The 22,731-nt window shown below is 41.5% G+C and overlaps 1 protein-coding gene across 1 annotated transcript; it reads left to right on the top strand.

The window, feature by feature from the left end:
* Window positions 1–219: 219 nt before the first annotated feature.
* Window positions 220–18,988, top strand: NUS1 (NUS1 dehydrodolichyl diphosphate synthase subunit). The gene is made up of 5 exons (XM_066547088.1): window positions 220–769; window positions 9,228–9,350; window positions 11,466–11,618; window positions 15,687–15,786; window positions 16,485–18,988. Exons 1-5 carry the CDS (start codon window positions 388–390, stop codon window positions 16,573–16,575), a joined length of 849 nt encoding a protein of 282 aa, XP_066403185.1. The 5' UTR covers window positions 220–387; the 3' UTR covers window positions 16,576–18,988.
* The last annotated feature ends 3,743 nt before the right edge of the window (window positions 18,989–22,731 follow it).

The raw sequence follows: 22,731 nt of genomic DNA, 5'->3' as shown, positions 1-22,731 counted from the left end.
TCAGGGCCATCGCCAGCAGCGGCCGCCAGGGGGCGCGGCCCCGCCCCTCCCGCAGGGCGCGGCCGCCCCGAGCCGTTCTCAGCCCCGCCTCCCGCCCTCGCCCCGCCCTCCCCGTCTCTCGCCCCGCCCTCCCCGTCTCTCGCGGCCACGTCATTCGCGCTCCGCGGGCGGAAGCGACGTCATCCCACCCGGCGGCCAACGGGCGGCTCGCGTGTGGCGGGTTGAGAGGTGAAAGATCAGGCGGGGCGGTGGGAAGATGGCGGCGCTGGCGGTTGCCGGGCGGAGGACGCGGGCTCCGTGAGGGGATGGCGCGGCGGGCGGCGCGCAGCGGCTGAGGCACCCCCGCCGCTCCCCCGCGGGCCCCACGCGCTCCTGTCGGTCGGTCCCATGAGCGGGGCGGGCGGCCTGGCGTGGCGCGCGCTGCACGCGCTGCTGCGCGCCTTCCTCTGTCTGCAGCGCGCGCTGCTCGCGTGCCTGCGCGGCCGCGCGGCCGCCGCCGCCGCCACCTCCTGCGCGCTCCTGGCGCCCGCTGCCCGCGCGCTCGGGTTCCGCGAGGCGCGCGCGGCCTGGCGGCGGCGGGGCCCCGCGCGCGGCGGGGCGGCGCGCGGGCGGCAGCGGTGGCGCGCGGACGGGCGCGCCCTGCGGAAGCTGCCGGTGCACGTGGGGCTGGTGGTGACCGAGGAGGAGCCGAGCTACGCGGACATGGCCAGCCTGGTCGTGTGGTGCATGGCCGTGGGCATCTCCTACGTCAGCGTCTACGACCATAACGGTGAGCGGCCGCCGCGGTGCCCCAAGTCCCAGCCCCGGGCCGTGCCGGGGACCTGAGCGTAGAGCCAGAGGGCCGCGCTGTTCTGGGCTCTGCCTAAGTCCGGTCCCGCCTCTCTGCTGGCAGCTCCTTTCCCATCCGCTGGAGCTGCTTGGCCGCTGCAGAGCTTCTGTCCCCTGGGAGCCTGGGCAATGGCCCAGTTGTCCTTCTGGCCCAGCTCCCGTGTCGGGATGACCAGGTCCTGCCTGCTTTCTGGAGCCTTGTCCACAGCCTCGGGCTGACAGGAGCTGCTGACATCAAAGTGTAGGGCAGGACTGTTAGTAGGGAAGAGCTTTAGGCTACTTGCTCTTATGAGTGCTGTTCATTGAGTTGGGGCTGAACCTCCAGAAGTGAATGAATGAAAGTAGCCTTCTATTTTCAAGTACTCCTGTGTGAAGAGACAGGATGGACAAGTAGTTAAATGTAAGCATGTATGTCCTGGATGTTGTCTGTATTGTGAAGTTAAATTATGTGATCTGCATTTGGTCCTCCTTGGCATTTGAGTTAACTCTGAGCCAGTGCTTCTGTGAGCTCTGAAGTTTTTTCACATCTGCTGTGTGATTTTATTTATTACTGAGTCCCAGGTGTAAAACTATTGAACTCTGGCTCTTGCAGGTATGTTGATTCCACGTCACTGACTATCATAAAGATAAGATCAGAGTTTGGATTTCACATACTGTGAGGAAGTTGTGGAACAAATCTGACTTCCTCATACCTGTCCTTTCCTAGTGGGGAGCTAAAACCAGCCATATTCAAGATGCTCTTAGTTGAAACTTTCTGTCCAGCTGATCATTGAGAGATGATCTGTAACCTATACTGGACAAGCTGTCAACTCAGATGGGATAACAATACATGGACTGTGTCTTGCTTCTTTCCTGGAGAGGAAAAAAACTTCATCCTGAAGATCCCTGTGCTCGTGCTGTCAGGGGTGAGACTGTAGGAGAGCAGGGTTTAACTTGTTTTGAGCCACTCCCAATGGCTGTTTAGAGGTGTCGTGCAGTTTAGGTGAACTCTGTAGATTTCTGCCAGGTTAGAGGTACAGTTGTCTTCTAGTGCTCCTTCAGGAAATGCCCAGCAGTGCAGCCCATGTAAGTAGGGGAAATCTTTTGTTATTAAATGTGCGAAAGCATCTAAGATATGCAGGCCTTTCCTTGAGCATAGGCATTTGTGAATTTTAAATTTTTTCTGCTTCATTTTAAACCATCACCATTTATAGTTTTGTTTCATGGTTGATCCTTCCTATGTGATAAAAGACTTGGAAGACTTGACTTTCACTAAATTACTCTTAAGATCATTATGAGAAACTGGGCTTAATACCAGTCACTTAGCAGTTTAAACTGGCCATCTGTGCAGGGCTGTCGTGGAACTTGGTTATGTTGTATTTCAGAGGGAGAACGCTTCCTCATTTGGAAGTCAAAGGATGATATAAAATATTTGCATAGCATCTCAAGCACACAGAGAAACAGCACCTTATGAAAAGTCATTTATGTGTTGACGGTTTTTACTCCCAACTTGGAAAGCATTCAACCAGGTGAAATGCTGCAGAGCAAACAGTACCAAGGAGGAGAGTTTCCCTCATAGCTTGAAGAGAGACATTTTTATTGTACAGGATCTTTAACTTCAAATTTAAATAAGCTATGGGCAGTATTGCCTAATATGTTTACGTATGTGCTTAGTTCCTTTTTAGATTCCAGCACTGTGCTCCACAAATTATATGTATGAGAGCTGAACTGAGGTGGAGATCAAGCTGAGAATCATGTTTCTTGGTCGTCTTGGCTTTCATCTTGCCTACTCTGCAACAGTGAGGAGGGAGAAGGCACCAGCCAATTCTTAGGTAGCCACTGTTGCTGAGCTCCTGTCTCACAGTAAGGAGCCAGAGCTGTAGCAGTGTCTGAAACATTTTTTGAAAACCTACTACTGCTTCTCCAGCATGTGTTGAAATTCAGTCAGATCTAAGATTGACTGTTAGAAGACTAAATATGATGACCAGAAATTATAGTTTTGTCCTCTGAAGAGCTAACATAACCTTGCAGAAGAATTGTTATTGCTGGCAGTTCAGAAAAACAAAAATCTTGGGTTATTTGCTGCTGTGTCCATGTATTGTTTAATTCAATCTGAAGTTACATATGTTAATTGTTCACTTTTGTTCTGTGTTGTGATGTTATTTTTTGTTTTGGTGTTGGGAATTTTTTCTTTAGTTTGGTTGGTTTAGTTGTTCTACATTATGTGATGAGTGTGGATTTTAATTTTTCATTCTAAAGTTGCATGTTAAAAGAGGTTTTGCTGAGATCTGAAAATATGGCTATTATCTCATGATTTCAGTATCGAAGCATATTTTTTAGTAGCTTGTTCTTCTGTTGATCCTCTGATACTGGAATGTGCTAGTTTAATTGCTAGCTTGCTTTCCAGTTTGTTGGAGCAAAATCAAAGAAGGCAGAGCACCGAAAAAGTTTTAAATCTGTGGCTTTTGCCAAACGTCTAGGGTTGATGAGAATAGCCTGCCATTGCACATCATGCTCTGCACAGGTGTTCAGTGGGTTGTCCAGGAGAGCAGCTGCAACTGCTTTGTGCACAGCTGAGCTTTTCAGACTGACTTCAGCTTCAGAGAGCGAGCAAGTATCGTTCATACAACTCTAGTGTATGCTTACTGCTGGTAATAGCACATATGCTGCCTTTCCTGTGGTGCTAAGCTCCTTAGGGTGCCTTGATTGAGCATACAGCATTTCCAGATAGACTTGTCATTAAGTGGGACGTTGCAGCTGTTGCTAAATCCGGTGCTCAGTGGTGGTGGAGTCTGGAACCCTCAGCACTAACACTGATAATAGTGAAGGTGAACAAAGTCAGGTACAGCTTGCTCTTATCAGTAGCAGAGGGTGACCCTTAATTACAGTGTGCACTTGTTTCCATCCACTCAGATGGTGACTGGTGCTTTTGGACTGCTGAGCTGCTTCTGGGGGTTTGTGTTCATACAAGTGTACCAACTATTGATTTGTCAAAATCCCCACAGTGCTGGCTGTGGTGGAGAAGGAAAACTAATTATGGGTGCTCTGGATCAGTGTTAGCTGTGGTGAGGTATACCTAAATTTGTTTCTTTTCATTCACTGCATATCCTTAGTACTGAGATTCTTTTGATTGCAACAGGAAACCTTGTTTACAAGCTTGGTCTTCCATTGTTGCCTTCTCTGCAAGAAATAATGTGTCAGTTTCCTGCAGAAGGATTAAATTCAAAATATGTCCTTAACTGCCTCTTCTAGAGGAGGAAAGAGAAGCATGAAGTTTTTTACAGAAGAAGTACTACATGAGCTGTTTATTTGTTTATAGTAATGAATTTCTGGTTTTTTTTGCAAAATTGCTAAACAGAAGGTTGTTCATGTATTCTTCAATGTCAAAATAAGTAGCTGCATTCCAGCTCACCAGCTGCACCAGTAACTGTAAAGGCAACTTTGCTGGGGTTGTGCAGGGCTCAGAACTGAGATTTTCTCTGTTTCCTCAGCATGTTTGGAGGCCCAAGGTGGTCTGGCTTTACTGGCCTTGGTGTGTGGAAGCCCTTTCTCTCAACTTCCATTGTTGTGCAACATGACAAAGCCATAATAAGCTTAATGCTACTGTGCACACCTGAGTTAAATAATGCAAACTAAAGTTTTAGGCTTTTGATCAGGAATTTTTCTATTGACTTCTGTATTGCCAGTCATTTCTTGGCAGAAATCCAGCCATTCTTGTGGAGACCTTATCTGAGGAAATACTGCAGCTTTCAGTCAGAAGGCATTGCTAATGCTTTCAGGTAATAGCACTTAAGATACATTCTGGGGAGCAGAAGCCTTTTACTAGTGCTGTATACTTTAACTTTCTTTTGGTAGTTGTTTTGCCTTTTGGGAGAGCTTGATTGAGTTTTACTTCTGTGAAGCTTTCCTGCTGTAGTTTAAGACAAGTCTAGAATGCTTTTTGGGAGCTTGCTGCATCTTGGCATTTGGGTACTTTGGACTCCTAGATAGATGCTTCATGCTGAAGGTTTCTTCAAGCCCATAGTGTGACTGTACTGAGAATTTGGAGTTATTCATCATGGCTTTCTAGTGAACTGCTTTGCTTCTGAGCACTTTTCACTTGAAAACTCTTAGAAAGGATAGAGTATGGAAAAGAAATCATTTAATTAGCCCCAAAGTAGGCTTCTAGTCTCTTCTAGATTACTTGGTAGTTTAGCTAATTTGATCAATCCATAAAATCTTCTGGGTGTGCAGTGTGTTTATTTCACTGGGCAAGATAAATATGTTGTGGCTTTATGTCACTGGAACACTTGTGAGATACCAATATCACATGGCATCTGCTGTGGGCCTTCACCCACGTGAAATTTCACATTCCACAATTTCATTTTGGTGTTGAGTTGAGAGCAGTTCTCAGACCACATTGATTAAAACGGATAAGGTGATCTCCTTAAAAGAATGGGAAATATGAAAGAGGTATCTTTTCTCCTAATTGCTGATGAGCCTCTATTCTCTTAGTGCAGAATGACCCTCCAAGAAGGGTCATATCTGGGAGGAATGGTCACCTATGAAGTTCTTAGTTCTATGTCAAATTCTTTGATTGGTTAGTGCTGTCTTAAGTGGCCTTAATCTGATTGAAAGTTAAGTGACTTTAGTTACATTCAAACTTGGATTACTTTTTTCCTAGACTCTTGGGATAAAGGAGGTATTTGTAGCTTTCCATATCCTGTGAGGTCTTGTATAATGGCCATGCTTTCCTCTGTTATCCACCAGCGTGATCCAACAGGATGTAAGCAAAAGTTGTTCATGTATTAAAATGGTTTCTTGTATGTGTATTCTTTGAAGTGGTTTAGTATTTGATGTTCTCAAAATGTTAATACCTGATAACAATTACAACTTTTGATTACTCTTTCCTTGTCAGCACTGGAAAGAAGTTGAGAAAGCAAATAACTGAAATGTTGTGGAGATATGTTCTTTACTAGACTCCCTTTGGTAAGGTGTTCCCTTGCAAGGAAGGGCTAACTGTTATTTTGTGTTTTACCAGATTCTGCTGCTTTAAGGAGCAGGGAAATTAAAAATGTTGACCTTTGAGATGCCATTAAGGCATTAACAGGTGGTGGCTGTGGTACTCTAGTCAGACAAACAAATGGTTGACATCACCTGGTGTTTCTCTGTGCCAGTTGTTCACTTCCAGTTCAAGATTCTTGTCACTTCTACACTTGATGAATTAATTCCAAACTTCATTTGTCAATATCTAACCCTAAAATATTGCAACACCATGGTTGCAAGCAAAGGGGCGTGGCTTGTAGTTGCTGTAAATCTGAGCAAAAGGTGTGTGCCCTGGAAAAGACCTGTGTAATGAAGGACTACTGCAGGAATCTAAAACACTTCTGCTATTAGAGCCTCAGCTCTAATAGCAACAAATGACAGCATGCTTGCAGCTTCTGTTGTAAAAACAAGTAGTATCCCTGAAAACAGCTCACAAGTTCTCAGTAGTTAAAGGAAACAAACCAGGACAGAGTTTGGTACTCTTTTTCATTGGGAATTTTAGTGCTTAAATACATGTAATTCTTACAACACTTCATTTGCAGGAACATACACATTTGCGCCAGCTTACACAGGTTCCAGAGTTCTGACCAAACAAATGTTTCTGCTTTTCAAAGCTGGAAAATCTTCTGATGAAAAATAATAGTGACAATTTCATGTTTGTGTTCTGTATTAGAAACATGAGTAGTGCTGCATTTTTTTTCATTTAACAGCAAACAGCTGTTGTATTGCCAAAATTTATTAGGCCTTTGTCAAACTATTTTTTTTACTGTTAAAATTATATTATGGACTAGCTTTAATTTTGTGAACGAAGTTGGAGGGTAGCAGTAAATCAAGAGTTAAGTTTCACTGCCTAGAAACACAATTCTGTTACTGAGTTGGCCTACTCATGCACTTGTTTGCTATATTTATCCTGTTTAAATTAAGCAACAGCATCTCCCAGAACTAACTTGGGTACATTTACAAAATTTTTAAAAAATGAGCCTTGTAGATAAATGGGGCTTTGAGATACTGTAAGGGAAAGGAGAATATAGCTGAGGCATGACCATGTAAAATTCTTGAAGTTGAATATGAATTTGGCCTGTGAATATTGCATTTGGCAGGACTGTGTTTGCAGTGATGTGCATTCATGAGTCTCTTGTGCACTGACTGAGACAAACATTGAAGGAGTATTCCCAAATGCTGTTGGGTTTTAACTAAGATCTGAGTTAGTCTGAATTTTTACTATCTTCTGTTGTGCTTCAGGATCTTCTCTTCAGGAAAACTGTGTATGTGTCAGGGTTGATGGATCAGTGGGAATTTAGGTGTGGAGGCCTTTCCAAGGAAGGCATGCTGCAACTACATGGTACGACTACAGTAGCTTCCTGTTTGTTAAACTGCTATTCAAGGAGCTGTGCAGTCCCCAAGTTTGAACATCTGAGGGAGTGGGTGAGATAAACAGGCAGAATAGAAGGGTGGTACTCAGATAAATCTTAAGAACACATTTATTTAGCAACTCTTCTGTGTCTGTTGTGTGTGTTAAGGACCTTCACTTTGGAGCTGGACCAGTTCCAGTATATGATATCCAAGCAAACACCTTAGTCAGTTCTTCTACTTGTCCTCAATGTCTTAATTTTCTTTAGAGCTGGAGTGTGGAGTCTTAAGTTAGTTCTTCCAGTCTTTGGCAGGAATAGGCAAAAGCCTTTCACGAGAAAGGATTTGGTATCATTAGTATTGAGTGAAAAAGGGGAAGAAGAGCAGCAGCTTATTTCCCAGATTGGGAGCCTTTCCTAATTATGTCACATGTTTGTCTGGATATTGAACATAGTTTTAATTCTCATATCTAAAAGTGTATGGAAGTCAAGTGACTCCTAAAGGCAAGGCACATGCAGCCTTGTCCAGATCTTCCTTGAAGAGGCTACAGGATTAGCAATTGCAGTGGCTGCACTGCTGCTGACCTTGGGAGTGAGGAATTCAATTTGTGTTAACCCCAGCACGAAACAGACCGAGCCAAGCAGAGTTGTATCAAACAGTTGTGTTTAAAGCAGCATTCTCAATTTCTATTATGTATAAGTATATGCTAGAAAGTGGGAGCACAGGAAGCCACAATTTAACTTTAGTTTAAACTTAGCAGAAGCATTCTAACACACTTTCTTCTGTAGAGGTTTGTGCCTTACCATAACTTGCTGTTCTGTAAACATGTGAAATCAATTATAAGCTAACACTTCTATAATGAAATAGTTGGTTTTTTTTTTTTACAGGAAGTATCCAGGATAAGAGGAAAAACAGATACTTTGCCACCTATTAAAACCTCTAATGAAGCCTGTAGAAAAGTTCTAATTCATTAGGCCTAAAGGCTAGCATATTAAATAAATGCATTGTATCACTCCATATTGCAAACTAACTCCTAGTGTATTATGGTCTTGATCCAGTGCTTATGTACTGTTTGACCAATGTGGGAACTCTTGTAGCTGTTCCAGATCCTATAGTGAGGCTGTGGTGCCGAATCCTAAGCCTAATCAAAATTGCATATCTTACATTCTTTTGCACTGTCTACATTGTAAGATTAGCATGTGGGCATTTTTAGATTGGTCAGTGGAAGTGTTTGACATAAAGTTTCTGAATGAAGTGCAGTAAAAACCTCTGAATACCCTGTGATAAAAGCATTATCCAGTTCCTGAGTGAATATGCCTAGCCATGCTTTTGGATTGTAAATATTTAAACTGTAACATTTAGTTTTTGCTGTGGCATTTAATTAGAAGTAGAGTTGTTTCTCAAAAGCTAGAATTTTTTTTTTTAGTAGGAAACCCAAGTATGTTTGAAGCAGGCTTTTGTGATTTCCTGCATTCGAAATGTGTCTGCCTTAAATATGCAAGTATAAAAAGGCCTTGGGGACTGCATGAACTCCTTGAAACATACAGCTTGTGAAATTCTCTTATTAGGAAATCCATGCTGTTGGATGGCTTAAGAGTGGATACTTACTGAGACCTGAAATGTTGATTTAGTGGTGACTTGGTTTGTTAGCCTGCAGCCTTAGGCGTGTGGCAATAAGTGGTAGACTTAAGCAGTGTGGGCTTTAAAGAAATTTGGTGTTAATCTGACTTGGTGTTCTTTGCTGATGATTGCTTTCTCTATTTCTAGCATGCCAAGGACAAGGAAATAAGTCTTAAGCTATCCCTTATGCAGTTGCAACTTGCTGCTTATTCAGGCTGGGTGAAAGAAGAACAAAAGCACATGAGTTGTCTTTCCAAGGTCACTCAGATTAGTCACATGCAGTAGCATTTTCTTTGAGTTCTTACCCACACTTGTGAATTCCAGTCTCAAACCAGTTCTGACTAATTTTTTCTTCTTGCCTAGTGTTAGATTTATTTTGTAACACCTTTTATAGGAGTTGGCTGATATGCAACTTTTTTTTAAAGGTATTTTCAAGAGGAATAATTCAAGATTGATGGATGAAATTTTAAAACAGCAGCAAGAACTCTTGGGACTAGATTGCTCCAAGTACTCCGTGGAATTTGCAAATCACGACAAAACTGGTCAAGGTAAGATCAACTACAGGAGGGGCTTGGTGTGCCTCTAAATAGCTGTATATTAATCATAAAACTGCTTTTACTTAAACACATGTCTGTGTACAGTGACCTTTTTCTTCATGTGTGTACTTCCATTTTTCCAAACATACACCTCTAAATGGAGAGGAGAAGGGGAAAGAGCAAGACTGCTGGTTGTCATGGCAAGGTATAATGCCATCAGGAAGGTAAAGGGCACAAGTTAAAAAATAAATTTGGTAATAGCTTTTGCACATACTTAGATGTGGAAAGCAGGAGTAGGTTTCGAGGCTGATGTTCCTTACACAGCACTATCTGCTGTAAGAACTCATCTCCTCATCTGCTGCCTAAGACAAATGCTAGAAGTCTGTTCAAGTATAATCAATCACAGGCATGTACTTGAATCAGGCCTTTGTCTTAAAGAGATGGGCTGATACAGGTCTTCTAACTACAACTCATAATATTAAAGTAAAAAAAAAAACCTAAACAACCCTTATGTTTTAAGATCATCATAGTTCAAATACTTATGAAAAGTCTGCACCAGTTGTGGTACATTTAGCTGCATTGAAAATGCTGCTTGCAAGTTTTGCCTCCCCTCTGAGAGCTGACCGAATACTAAAATTTTTTGTGCCAGTTTTCCAGTACAAAGTATAATATTGTAGCATGAACTTGTCTTATGAACAACTTAGTCTAAGATGCTAGCATTTATATGGAAGAACTCAGGTTTCATGCTTTTTTTTTTCCCTTCCTGCGAAGGTTGAAATAACCAGCAGAAGATGGGGTAGACAGGCTATTAATGTCTTAAACTCCAGCATACTTAGCTCTGCTTGCCTAAGATGGGATATTTATGTTCAAACAAACTACTGAAAGACTTCTCAGGCTTGCTGATGGGAAGAGTGCTTTTAAATCTCAGGAACCTTTTGTGCTGGAAACTGTGAAAAGCAGAGGTGTTTTCTGTTCTCTTTTTAAATTCTTCATTCTTTTTAGGAGGTTTCGCAGTTAGATCAGATGCTTCGTGTTTTCAACTTAACAAACTGACATCTATGCAGCTTATTATTATCTGCAGTTTTTCACTTCTGAATAACAAAATTGCATGTATTGCAATTTAGGGATACTGTTAAATATTTTTTAATGTAGGACATTTGATGCAAATTGGCAAATCAAGCAATATTAAAGAGCAATCATTTTCATTGTGGTGGCTTTGGATAGATGAACTAAGGGGTTTTAGGTGTTCTTATGAATCTTGACTGTGCTGTGTGGTCCCTTGCAGTCAGGTTCTGCAGTTTTAAGAAATGTATTTTTAAGTATCTAGTAATAACTATCCTAAGTTTGGTATCAGCTTAAAATGTTGACACTTTGGTATTTAACCCACTTAGCTTCAAGCCAGTATAGTGCACCATCTCTGGCCTTGAGCTTCCTCAGCAAGCTTACCTCTTAGGTACCTTACAGTACTGACAATGATGCGAGTCATGTAGTGTGAGAAGACTCTTGCCTGTCAATTGCGTAGGGTTAAGATAATTACTGTTGTGAAATGTCCACTTAAGTCACAGGCATAGTTGCAGATGAATAGATGAATTCTGAACTATTATCTTGTTCCAAGCTTCAGTGTAGCCATCTTAGATCCTTACTGTAACTCTTGCATCAAGATGCTGTGATCAGAGCCCCCAAGCTTAATAATTATGTCACATGAATGTACACAGTAGCTGTTAAAAACACCTTCCTCTTCTAGGGCAGAAATTAGTTTGTTGGTTTTTGGTTTTTTTTTAATTTCCCTGAACCCCTTAAGTTACTATCCAGGCACCTTTCTTCTCAGTGCTTTGCCTGACAGTGTAAGGACCAACCCAAATTTCCTGGAGAACTGTGTTTGAAGACTGAATTAAGCCCGTTCTCACAAGACTTCTCAAAGTAGTTGTCTTAAGCTTGTGTTTTAGTAATACAGCAAATCCAGAAAACTCTTACCCACTTCTCTAAGAGATAGATGAGGTGGATTTGTGACTAGTTGTAATACAGGAATTAAACTACAAGTTACTTTCATCTCTATCTGAGACTATGTAAAGCACATGCAAAACAATTATATTTCTGTTGCTTTTAAACTATGTTTTGTACTTTCAGTTTTAAATTGCCAATCTACATTGAAGGTGCTGTCTCCAGAAGATGGAAAAGCAGACATAGTCAAAGCTGCTCAGAACTTCTGTCAGTTGGTAGCACAGCAGCAAAGAACACATTCAGACCTGGATGTGAATATGTTAGACAACTTATTAAGTAGTAAGTATAATATGGAGGGGAAAGAGTACTCAATTCATAACAATTTGATTACTAGTGTATTCATTGCTTGGAATGTATGCATCTTGATGCTTAGTCTATCAGAGTAAATTATGATTATTGCTTTTAGGCTTCTGTTAAAAATTTCTTTCTTGTTTATTGCCTTTTGAGCTGTTTTTTTAAGCAGAGAAATTCTTTAGCATAAATATTAAGCTAAATTGCAGAGTTTTGGCTTTTCAGAGTTTACAGCATCTGTGGTATGTTCTGCAATGAGATTGCTGAAAAAAGTACTTTTGGGATTACCTAAAACTAGACTATTCTAATTTAGGTTAACTTCCTGCGAGTTACAAGCTGCAAATATGGATGGGCAGAGTCTTTTCCAGATCTGGTTACAGTGATTAAAGCTGTTCTTGCTGCCTGACTACTATCCTGAATGCAAATGATAGAACACTTGCTGTTCTCTTGCTGCTCTATAACCCACACTAGCTTAGTTGTCTTCATTACTAATTCATGCAGATACTGACTCTGCACTGTGATGTGTGGCTACATGCAATAGCTATGAAAAGGGCAGGACTGCCCTAATATCACACCTGGGAGAAGAAGTTTGGAATTAGCATCCACTTTTTCAGTGGTGCTGTGGAGCTGTGATGAGTTGCTCAGCTTGCCTAGGTGATCCATGCATGTTAATTGCAGCTGCAATTAGCTCATCAGGTTTCAGATTGCACGCTTGAACTTGGATGCCTTGGGCATGTTGTTGTAGTGTGCTTCCCATTAATTGGACTTTAGAGAGTGATTTTTTCTTTTTCATGTTGGGTGATCAGCTGAATTGTTCTGCAAACGGACTTCCATGGCAGTTTGGAAGTTTGGAATTCAAACTGAATTCCATCCCTGTTGTCAGCATCCTCCTATAATGGAGCTATTAAATGTATTTAATGAAGCACCTGAAGAAGAACTTAGCACATCTCTTCTGTTATACCCCAAAGGCAATTAAAGGAAATTAACAATCACTCCTTCAGAACAGTTACTAATTTAATGGAGAGCTGGTGACAGTTGTTACATGTTGTGTGTATTTTGGCCAGTGATACTTAACTGGAGCTTTTCAAACTTGTTGATCTTCTGTCTGGATATGTTAAAAGTATTAGGTCCAATCTTAAAATGAGTGGATTTATTTTTGAAGCATTGCATGCTAGCTGAGCACAGAAAGAGAAATCTAATCTGTCAAAACTATGAACTTTGAAACACGCTGCTTCATGTATGTGGCTAATAATTAAGGATAATATCTGTAACTGGTCCTTATTAATTTGTTTACCTAATGTTTGGGACATTGTTGGAGGTGAAGTATTCTTTCATTACTTACTTAGCAGCAGCTTTTTAAATTTTGTTTTACTTGTAGGCAAATTTAATTTGTGTGCATTTTTAATGGAACGGTATTAAAAGTGTGCATCTGTGCATTACTGATTTGAGAGCATGTTCTGGAAAGCAATACTTGAACAGTTATATTCTTACAGTTTGTATTAATGGTGTCTTCTGTAAATCTTTGGGGTTTTACATTTTGGTTTAAATACCTGTTAATGTAGTTTTTAAACTTTTTGTTCATGTTTAGGGTGCAGTTATTGAAGCCTAGTCCTAAAATGGTATGATTCTAGTTTGTCATGTGGCTTTTCTTGTTCTTAATTCAGTCATGCACTTAATTCTTACAGCTTGAGTTTTCTGCAATGTAAAAATACTTTCTTCTGAGAAATGCCTCAGCTAACCAGCTTGTTTTCAGAAAAGTAGTTGCCAGCTGCATTTTAATATTGTCTCTGCTTGCTGTCTGTTTGCCTTCCAGCAAAGAACATGACTATCAATTAAGGCTACTCAAGTTGCCCTGTAAGATCTCTGTGGAGAAGGGTATAGTTATCAGCGCTAAAATTCCTTCATGTTCCCCTTGCAGAACTCCTGACCTAGAAGGGATGTTGCCAGATTGGCATCCTTTGAGTGTGCAAGTCTTTTGGCCTCTTTTGTTTTTTAAAGTTTGCTCCCAAATTCTTGTATCTCATGTGTGCTAAACTTGACTGTTGTAATTCTGTCAGCTCTGAGGGAGCTTCCACATGTAAATTATCTGTAGCACTGCTGTGTTTAGGTAAAGAAATGGATGCAGACTGGAAAGCACAGTACTGTGGTTTTTAGTTGGCTGTTGTGACAGTAATGCTACAGTGTGCATTTTCCTTCAGATAGGAACCAGAAGGAAATGTTAGCATTAACTGGGCTCTCTGAAGGTCTTTTCCTGTTTGACAAGCCATTGCAGTGTTGAAGATCCTGCTGCTTGTACCAGCTGAGGAGTACTCAGCTGCTGAATCAGCTGATGAGTAAAGCTGTCCACTTCCTCCAGAGTCCCCACTTCTAAGTATTCACTGCTTTCCTGCAAAGCTCTTTCCTGATACTAATGTGCTAGCTTCTGAACAACAGAGTGGCTTTTGCTTTGCAATTTTTTTCTTAACTTTGAGATGAGATTTGGTCTGTGGCACAAGACACCCTTATCTAAAAGCTTCATCCTTTCTTAGAAATGCACGTGTTTAGGGAAAATAGCCTCTTTTCCTCTAGTAAAAGGTGTCATCACTGTTGTGGTGATTCAGTGGAGAGGGAGGATGTGAACATTTTGAAAAATCTCCAGCTTCAGTTTCAAAACTGGGTGGAGCAAAATCTGGCCTTAGTTTCCTTTTCTCTTACTCCCAAAGTTAAGTTCCTCTATAACTAATCTGAAAACTGTAAAAGGCTCTTGACTGCTTTTTTGTAGTGGTTTTTTTTTTTTTTTAATTTAAGCAAGCGAGGAAAGAATTGAGAAATAACATCTGAAGTTTGGAGCAAGTAGGCTGTCTTGAACTTTATCTGCTAAAGGTAGTCATTACCCAGTATAAGCACTTTTGCACTTGCAGAATTGGTGGGTACTGGAAGGGGTGACAACAATTTACCTGCAATAATCATGACTAATTGCAGCATTATAGCAAAATAGGGTTATGACTGCTGGAATGCTTTTCAGATGAGCTAGGTAGGTGCAAGAGGAGCAGTTTAGCTTCTTGGGTCCCCTTGGGGTGCTCTACTGGTTTTCACAAGTTGCTCTAATCAACTTGGTAGAATTAGCAGGGAAAGCTGGACTCAGACTGCTCATTGTAAGCCTATTTCCTGTCTGTCAATTATAGCCTGGAGTAGCTTAGGCACTGCAGAAGTATATGGAAGGGAGACAGGCAGTGGTGTTTGGTCACTAATTGTCTTCAGCCTCAGAAGATGAGCAGAATGCTCTCATGAGGGAAATGACTGGCTGGGGTTTTAAGGTATGGGTAGTAAGAGTGTGGGCACTTAGTGGAATTCATCAATATTATCTTGCTCTGCCCTAGAATGGGTCAGGTTGTCCACACAGTAACAGAAAAAGACACACTGCCCTGTTCTACCTCACTCATTTAACCAGAAAGATGCCAGCTGCAGCAGTATCTTTGAAATTTTATAGTAAGTTAGTTTTAAAATTTCTGTCTGGTCTCATACTGAGAAAGAGACAAGTCATCTAACAAGCTGAGTTTTTTTTTCCTTGATGGTCTGTAGTACAAAGGTGTTCTTCAGTGAAATTTCCTTAAGCTTTTTGTTTTTGTGTCCTTTTACTCTACTTGATTGCAGCTCCACATAGTTAAGTAAGGACTATAGTAGGTAGAGTCAGGGTACAGCATGTTCTGTGCTACTAAAATAGAGTTTACCAAGACAAAACTAGAACAAGTCAGATGAAACAGCATTTTTAGGGTTTGCTGTTACTCAAAACAATGTAACTGTTCCTGTACTTTCCATAGAAGGTCTTTGAAAACTACCTGACATAAAAATAGCAGTCCAGCTGGGCCTGCAGTGGCTGCCTAAGCTTTTGCTCAATTGGTCATTCAGGTGTTGCAAGACCAGTCTGTCCTCTTGGGCTTTTAATTGTTAACTTGTCCTTGGGACCTTCATTTAAAAAAAAGTGCATTTAGTGAAAAAGCAGATGCCTTAGGGTTTAGAACTAAAAAAAAATCCTGTGATAAATTTAATAAAACCTAATATAACTTGTTATTACAGGTACACATGGATTTCCTGATCCTGATTTAGTCTTGAAGTTCGGTCCTGTGGACAGCACATTAGGATTCCTTCCATGGCACATCAGACTGACAGAAATCATGTGAGTTGCTTCTAAATGTTGTAAAACACTGGAATGAAAAATACCTAGCTAAGCAAGTCTTTATGATATAACTTATGGAAATTGGCCAAAAGAGGAAATCCAGCTAGACAAGTGTCTGGAGATTGATTTGAGGATATTTTAAAATTAACTAAAACCTGTCAAACATTCATTGTTGTTTTTTTAGCCCTGACTAGCAACAGCAGGCTTCATGCCTCAGGTTTAAGGAATAACTTCTGTCACCACCTAGTGTGTGGTCCAGTCCCATTTGACAGTGTTGCTTATATCAGTGTTGATTTTCTGTGGCTTATAGGTTCCTAAAAGGGAAACTAAGGATACAAAGGAAATGGAATAATAGAAGACCGCACCTATGAATTGCTTTTCAATTTTAGTAGTAAGTGAAGTGACTAGATTTGCTGAACTTCATAAATCCAAGCACATTTATAGAGCACTGAAACGTGGGCACACTGTGCTGCTCCAGCTTTTCACTGGTTTGAAGGGCCCTGTGTACTCTGATGGGAGGCTTTGGTTTAGAGGGTGACTGGTTTAGTTGTTAGAGTTGAGTCACAATAACCATGTTGAGAACAACTTCACAAGGTTACTCAGACAGTAGCTTGCTTTTAGTGATATTCCTGAGTGGCTGTATGAATAGTGTGGTGTTTATAAAAGCTTATTTTAATGTTTCTAACTTGCTTTCTCAGTTCTTTGCCTTCCCACCTAAACATCAGCTATGAAGAGTTTTTCTCTGCCCTCCATCACTATGCAGCCTGTGAGCAACGGTGGGGAAAGTGACTTCAGGCTGAGTGCATGGAGTCAAGCTTTCTTTGGGAAGGAACTGATGTCTGTTTACAAGCACCTGCTACCCATAAGTCTGGTTCATAGTCCTTTCTTAATTTATCAAAAAAATTCAATAAAGTGTCTTACCTTTCTAGAGAGTCTGTGTGAATGCGTGAGAATCTGTGGGGAGGGGAATTCACAGATTTCCTGTTTGCAAAAGACAGTTACTAAAAACAAAACTGAATTGCCCTCACTTTGACATTCAAGTGTCAAAATGAATGTGCAAGAATTAAGTGTTGTAAAATCTACAGGACAATGTAAATAGGAGTCCATGCCCTGAAGATCCTTAAATCCAAGAAAGAGCTTCCATCTTTGTTTCTTAATTCTTCATGGTTGGGCATTTCAGAGCTAATGGTTTATCTTCAGATATATTTACTATGTAATATGTGAATTCTAGAGAAGTTGGTTTTGTTAACTGAAAATAGAAACTGCAGCTTGGCTGGGATGACTAAGCCAGCTGTAGGTGTTAAGTTCTAGAAATACTGAGAAGATTCCATAAAAAGGGTTGGATGCTTCTATGGTAAGTGGATTAGGCAGTCTGTGTTGCAGTATTCAGCTTTTTTTTTTTTTTTTAAGTGGTGGGATGAAAGTATTCCTACCACCCTGGGTGAATGCAACATCTCAGCATGAGGTTGGTTTTCCACTGGGAATAAGCATAAACAGTACTATGTATTGTTTGTTTACCTGTTCTCCCCATAATATGCTCACTCAAGGTAACAAGCAGGAAAAGGCTCTGGCATCATTTGCTGAAAGATTTGAAAAAGGTCTGAGTCAACTTCCATGGCTAAATGTGATTTGCTGCTTGTACTTGTGTGCCCAGCAAGGGAGTCTGCTTAAGCCTTTTTTATTTTTATTTGTTCTGAACTGAGCATTAGAAGTTTGAATGGAACAAAGTGGACAAAGAAGGAAGATGAAATAAAGCTGCCCTACAGTATTTCAGCATTGAGATAACTAAGTAGAGATAATGGCTAAATGGTCTTCATGGTGGAATGGCCTGTTGGAGTTACATTCCTGTTTTGGAAGTAGTTTAAATTACAAGTTTATGGCTGCACTTGGACAAAGCAATATCTTTAGATCTGTATTACTGAAGTCAAACATTGATACGCAGCCTTCTGCCCTGCAGGCTGCAGAACTGTTGAATGCTTCGTTCTGGAAGTGTTTCCTGTTTCCCCCTCCTCCTACTCTTCAAACTGAGCCTGGCTTTATCTCCTTTGGGATAGCCATGTCATTAGAAGGGAAAACAACTGTTTTTAAAAGGGAATTGCCAGATTTTAAATGAATGTCTGCCTCAATGTGAAATGGTGTATTTTAACTTGTTGCTTGATGTAATGTTATAAAGCAGCTTGCATAAACTCTTAGCTGCGGTTTTTTGTCATCACAAGGTTAGATTGCAGTTACAGAAAGACCTGTGATACTTAATCTCAGAAAAGAGCAAGGGATATTCAAATTAACTAAGAGTTTTGACATAAAATAGCTTTCCATGGGAGCTGGAATATTTTGAGTACACTTTGTCAGCTGGTCTCTTGTGTGTGCCAGGTCCTGTATTGCAGAGAAGGTGAACAGTTGTGCAATGTTTCCTGGGCCCTGTCATTGAGAAGGGCAAATTTTCTCACTGAGTGTTAAGTTCAACTTTTTTGTGGGGAGTGGGTAGCCTGTTGAAGGATATCTGGAGTATTGATGTTCATCTGTAATATGAATTTTGTTTCATTAAAATGCAAGGTTGTGTTTACGTTCCAATATGTGTTACTGTGTCACTGAAGCAGTTCTGGTGCTGGCAGTAATGGGAAAAGTTTAGTTTAGCCCTCAAAAATAATGTATTTTTTATATTTGTATCAAACTGCCAAAGAATACTTCTCATACCTGAGTTCCCTCAGTCCTCAAACTTCTTCATATCTCAGCTAAAAAGATGTGTTTAATATTGGAGACAGATCTCAAGGTCTAGAATTTGTCTACAGAGGGTTGCTTAATAAAACTAAAATGATTAGTTCAGCTGCATTTGATTCAACTTAAATCTCTTCTGATGGCCAGTTTAATTGTGAATTAAGTGTTCCTCCTGGAATTAATGTAGTTGAACTAATCCATGTTATGACTTAGTTGGGATTATTTTACTGTCCCTGTGTGGGCAATCTTCAGTGAGGTGTGCCAAAAGCACTGTGCATATCCACGACTTGATCTCTGAATGTACATCCTTGCCCTTAGCGCCTCTGCCCAGCTTGTTCTGTGTGAAGGTCTGTGCTGTGACATGTTTGGGTACCTGTACATAATGTGTAAAATGAGTTTTTATGATTAGGAAATCGATCTATTGAACTTTATTATTGAAAGCTGAATCTGTAAAACAATAAATCAATAAAAGACTATAATCTTTCTACAGGCTATGGTGATACATGAATACTTTTAGAAGTTCAGCTGGGGTGCTGTAGCCCCATTCATGTTACTACATCAATCTGGGGAAGTAGAGAACTTCAAATGTTGTATTCTAGTAATAGTGTAAGAACTGGGCAAATTTTCATCTACCATTTCCAACTTAGATGCTTTAATGAAAGCTTTCATAGTAAAGCATTTACTGTAAAAATGTTTCTTTGATAGTCCTGGGAACTTGCTAAACTTGTTCCTGGCTACTAAAAAGCTTGCTTCCTCTCCCTTCTGCTGAGTCAGTCCTGGGCCATGGGCTGTGCTGGGCCTCCTGCCATCCCTCTTGTGGAGCAGGGTGAAGTGAGGGTGTGGTGTGGAAGAAGCCTCTGCAATCTGAGTGATTTCCATGCTGAGCAAGAAAGGGGAAGCTTGTGTTAAGGTGAGTTTTGAAAATGCACTGGGAATCAAGCTGACCTTGAGCCAGCCTACAACAAAGGCCAGCAGTCTCCCAGGCTGTTAGGAACTGTGTTGCTGGCACATCAGAGGTGATGATCTTTTCTGCAGATCTGGGGAGACATCTGGAGTGCTGCATTCAGAGCTGGGTTTCCTTGGTACAAGAGAGACAAAGATTTAATGAACCTAGGCCACCAAAAGGCTGTGATGATAGGAGGTGGAGCATCTGTTGTGCAAGGAGAGGTTGAGAGTTGGAACTGCTCAACTTGGAGGACACTGAGGAGGGACCTTACCAACACACAAATGCATGATGGAAGGGGGAGTAAACCCAGCCAGGCTCTTCCTGGTGCTGCTTAGCGGCAGGCTGAGAGGCAATGGGCATAAATTGAAATATAGGAGAATGTTGAAACATCAGAAAAACCTTTTCCTATGAGGGTGCTCAGGCAGTGGAGCAGGTTGGCCCTAGAGGCTGTGGAGTCTCCTTCAACACCACTATGTGTGCACGGGGATCAGCATAGGACTAGATCACTTCCAGAGATGCCTTCCAACCTCAGCTGGAGCTGGCGGTACAGCAGTGTTAGGTGTGTGCCGCTGGGCTCTCTTACCTCAGCTGATTTTTAACAGCAATGGAGGCTTGCTGTAGTTTATTTGGCATTTCAATATCAAAGAATATTAGAATTTTCTGTATGGTGGAAAATTCTTCAATTGCACCAGTGTGAGAGCTCCCCTTCACAGTAACTGCTTCTCATAAATTATTCACGTTTCTGTATATTTCCTCTTTTCCCCCCTTTCAGTGGTGCCTGGTAGTTGATCTGGTAAAGGAGCTAGATGAGATTCTGAAATAGTTGCTTTACAGCAGGGAATTTGGGGACATGGAAAATAATCCAGCTGTTACAGAAAATAGGCCTACAAAGCAGTTCTTGAAATTACAGTGCTTTTTAGGACTTCTTGTATGAACATGCACCAAGCAACTACACAGCATAGCATGGTGCACTGAGCTGAAATTGGCAAGTGAGTAAAAGGTAAAGGTCATTCTTAATAGAAGGGAGTATGCTCTTACACATTTGCACATCTGTAAGTGCTTCCTAAAGTACTTCACAAAAATGACAAGAAAATAGAACCTGCTGATTTGATGTCCTGTGTATTTCATGAATTCAGCTTTTATGTGAAATCATAACTGCCCTTAATAGTCCCATACGTTTAAGACAGTGACATCTTTTTGTCTTTACTGTTGAAATAATGTTTCACTATTATTCATGCTTATTCACTGGTTGTGAGAGACAGGTATACCTACAAAATCAGAGGGTAGGTGCAGACAGTTTTGGTCTTTGTTGATCCCAAGGTACCAGCTGCCTTGCAGGTAGGCTTAGTCCTGCATGGCTGGACTGTGCTGCCCAGGCAGTGCTTGTTCAGGAGGAGCTCTGGGGGCACGGGGCAGGTGCTCTGCTCCATGCTGGCTTCCATGCTGTAGTCTTCCCTGACGGCACAGCCACCCCTCGGTCACTGCTCCTTGCAAAGATGTTCTCTTTGCTGCTCCCAAGCACTTAATGCAACAACAGCAGCTTCAGCTCAGGGGTGAGGAAGGGACTGGAGAATGAGGCTGAGCTGTCGCCCATCCTATGCAGAACCTTCTAGCCAGTGTTGCTGTGAAGGTTACTATTTGTCCATTTTTCAGCACACCATGGGTGCATGTAAACAACTCCTAGCTGTCTTCTATGAGCTAAGCTACTTTGATAAGCTTGAAATGTTCAAGCAAATGAATCAAAGGCCATGCTTTAAAGCCCACAACTTTTTTTCCCTCAGATCTGCCAAATTAAAAGGGAGAGAGAGTTGCAAGCCCTTCTTCTGCTGTGTTTGTCTGTGTTAAATGATGTGAGACCTCCTTGAATTCCATTGAATCACTGCTGAGAGCTGTAGGATTATTCCCTAATTGCATCCTAAACAACTTTTTTAGATGATAAATAATATCATGTATTATACAGAAGCACGCCTCAACCTAAACTTTGAAGTGCTTCACAAATTAATGTTTAATGAAACTGTTCGCCTGGAGGTTTTTGCTGTACTCTGTAACTGGCTGAATACACACAAGCCAGGGCTCTTTCATCTCCCTGACAAGCCTTACTGCTTTAATATAGCGTATTTTCTCCAACTGTGTGCAGTCAGTCAGTTCTCAGTTTTCTACACATCTCCTTGGCTGCAAAAATACTACCTTGTCCCCCCAGAAAGCCCACACAAGGGAAACCCTAATGGATGGATCACATAGAAAACACACTTTGGGGGAAATGTTTAGTGGAACAAAATATGGCTCATAAATAGTTTTGTAATACAGTTAATGGTGGTGAACTATGCTATGTTATTGTGTAGTGGGGATGCTGTTTGACAGCTGGCTAAAGATGAACCAGTAGTGTGCACAGGTGGCCAAGAAGGCCAGTGGCTCCCTGGCTTGTGTCAAAAATAGTCTGACCAGCAAGACCAGGGGAATCATTGTCACCCTGTACTCAGCACCTCAGATCTTGTGTCCAGTTCTGGGCCCCTCACTACATGAAGGACATTGAGGTGCTGGAGTGAGCCCAGAGAAGGGAAATGGAGCTGCTGAAGGGTCTGGAGCTCAAGTCCTGTGAGGAGCAGCTGACGGAGCTGGGGTGGTTTAGCCCGGAGAAAAGCAGGCTCCAGGGGCACCTTATGGCTCCCTGCAGAAAGGGGATTGTAGCTAGGTGGGGGTTGGTCTCTTCTCCCAGGTAATTGTGATAGGACAAGAAGATATAGCCTCAAGCTGTGCCAGTGGAGATTCAGACTGGACATCAGAAGAAATTTCCTCACAGAAATGGTGGTTAAGCATTGGAATGGGCTGCCCAGGGAGCTGATGGAGTCACCATTCCTGGAGGTGTTCAAGAAATGATGGAGTGTTGCCCTTAATGCTGTGGTCTAGTTGACAAGGTGGTGATCAGTCAAAGCTTGAGCTTGATCTCAGAGGTCATTTCCAACCTCAGTGATTCTGTGAACATTAGAAGCCCAGTATCTACAAACTGAAACAAGACATTTATCATACAACTTGGCTGCAGGTGTTTATTGTGATTTTAATGGAAAATTTCTCTCTGAGTCAGCTATCAAAGTTAAAAGCTTCCCATTATGTTTTATATTCTATAATTCTGCAGGAGTTGCCACTTTGTTGGTAGGGTGCCTAGTATGTCTTTGCAAGCACAAACGTGTCTGAAAATGGAATTTCTAAGGGGCTCTCTCTCTAAATGTGTCAGTGCAAGGATGTTTTTGTTAAATTGATATAATGAGTCATTCTGCAATTTGCAA

The sequence above is a fragment of the Molothrus aeneus genome, chromosome 3 (assembly GCF_037042795.1).
Source record: "Molothrus aeneus isolate 106 chromosome 3, BPBGC_Maene_1.0, whole genome shotgun sequence".
In the NCBI taxonomy this organism is placed as follows: domain Eukaryota; kingdom Metazoa; phylum Chordata; class Aves; order Passeriformes; family Icteridae; genus Molothrus; species Molothrus aeneus.
The sequence above is the reverse complement of the archived record's forward strand: the minus strand, read 5'-3'. Positions and strand labels throughout refer to the sequence as shown.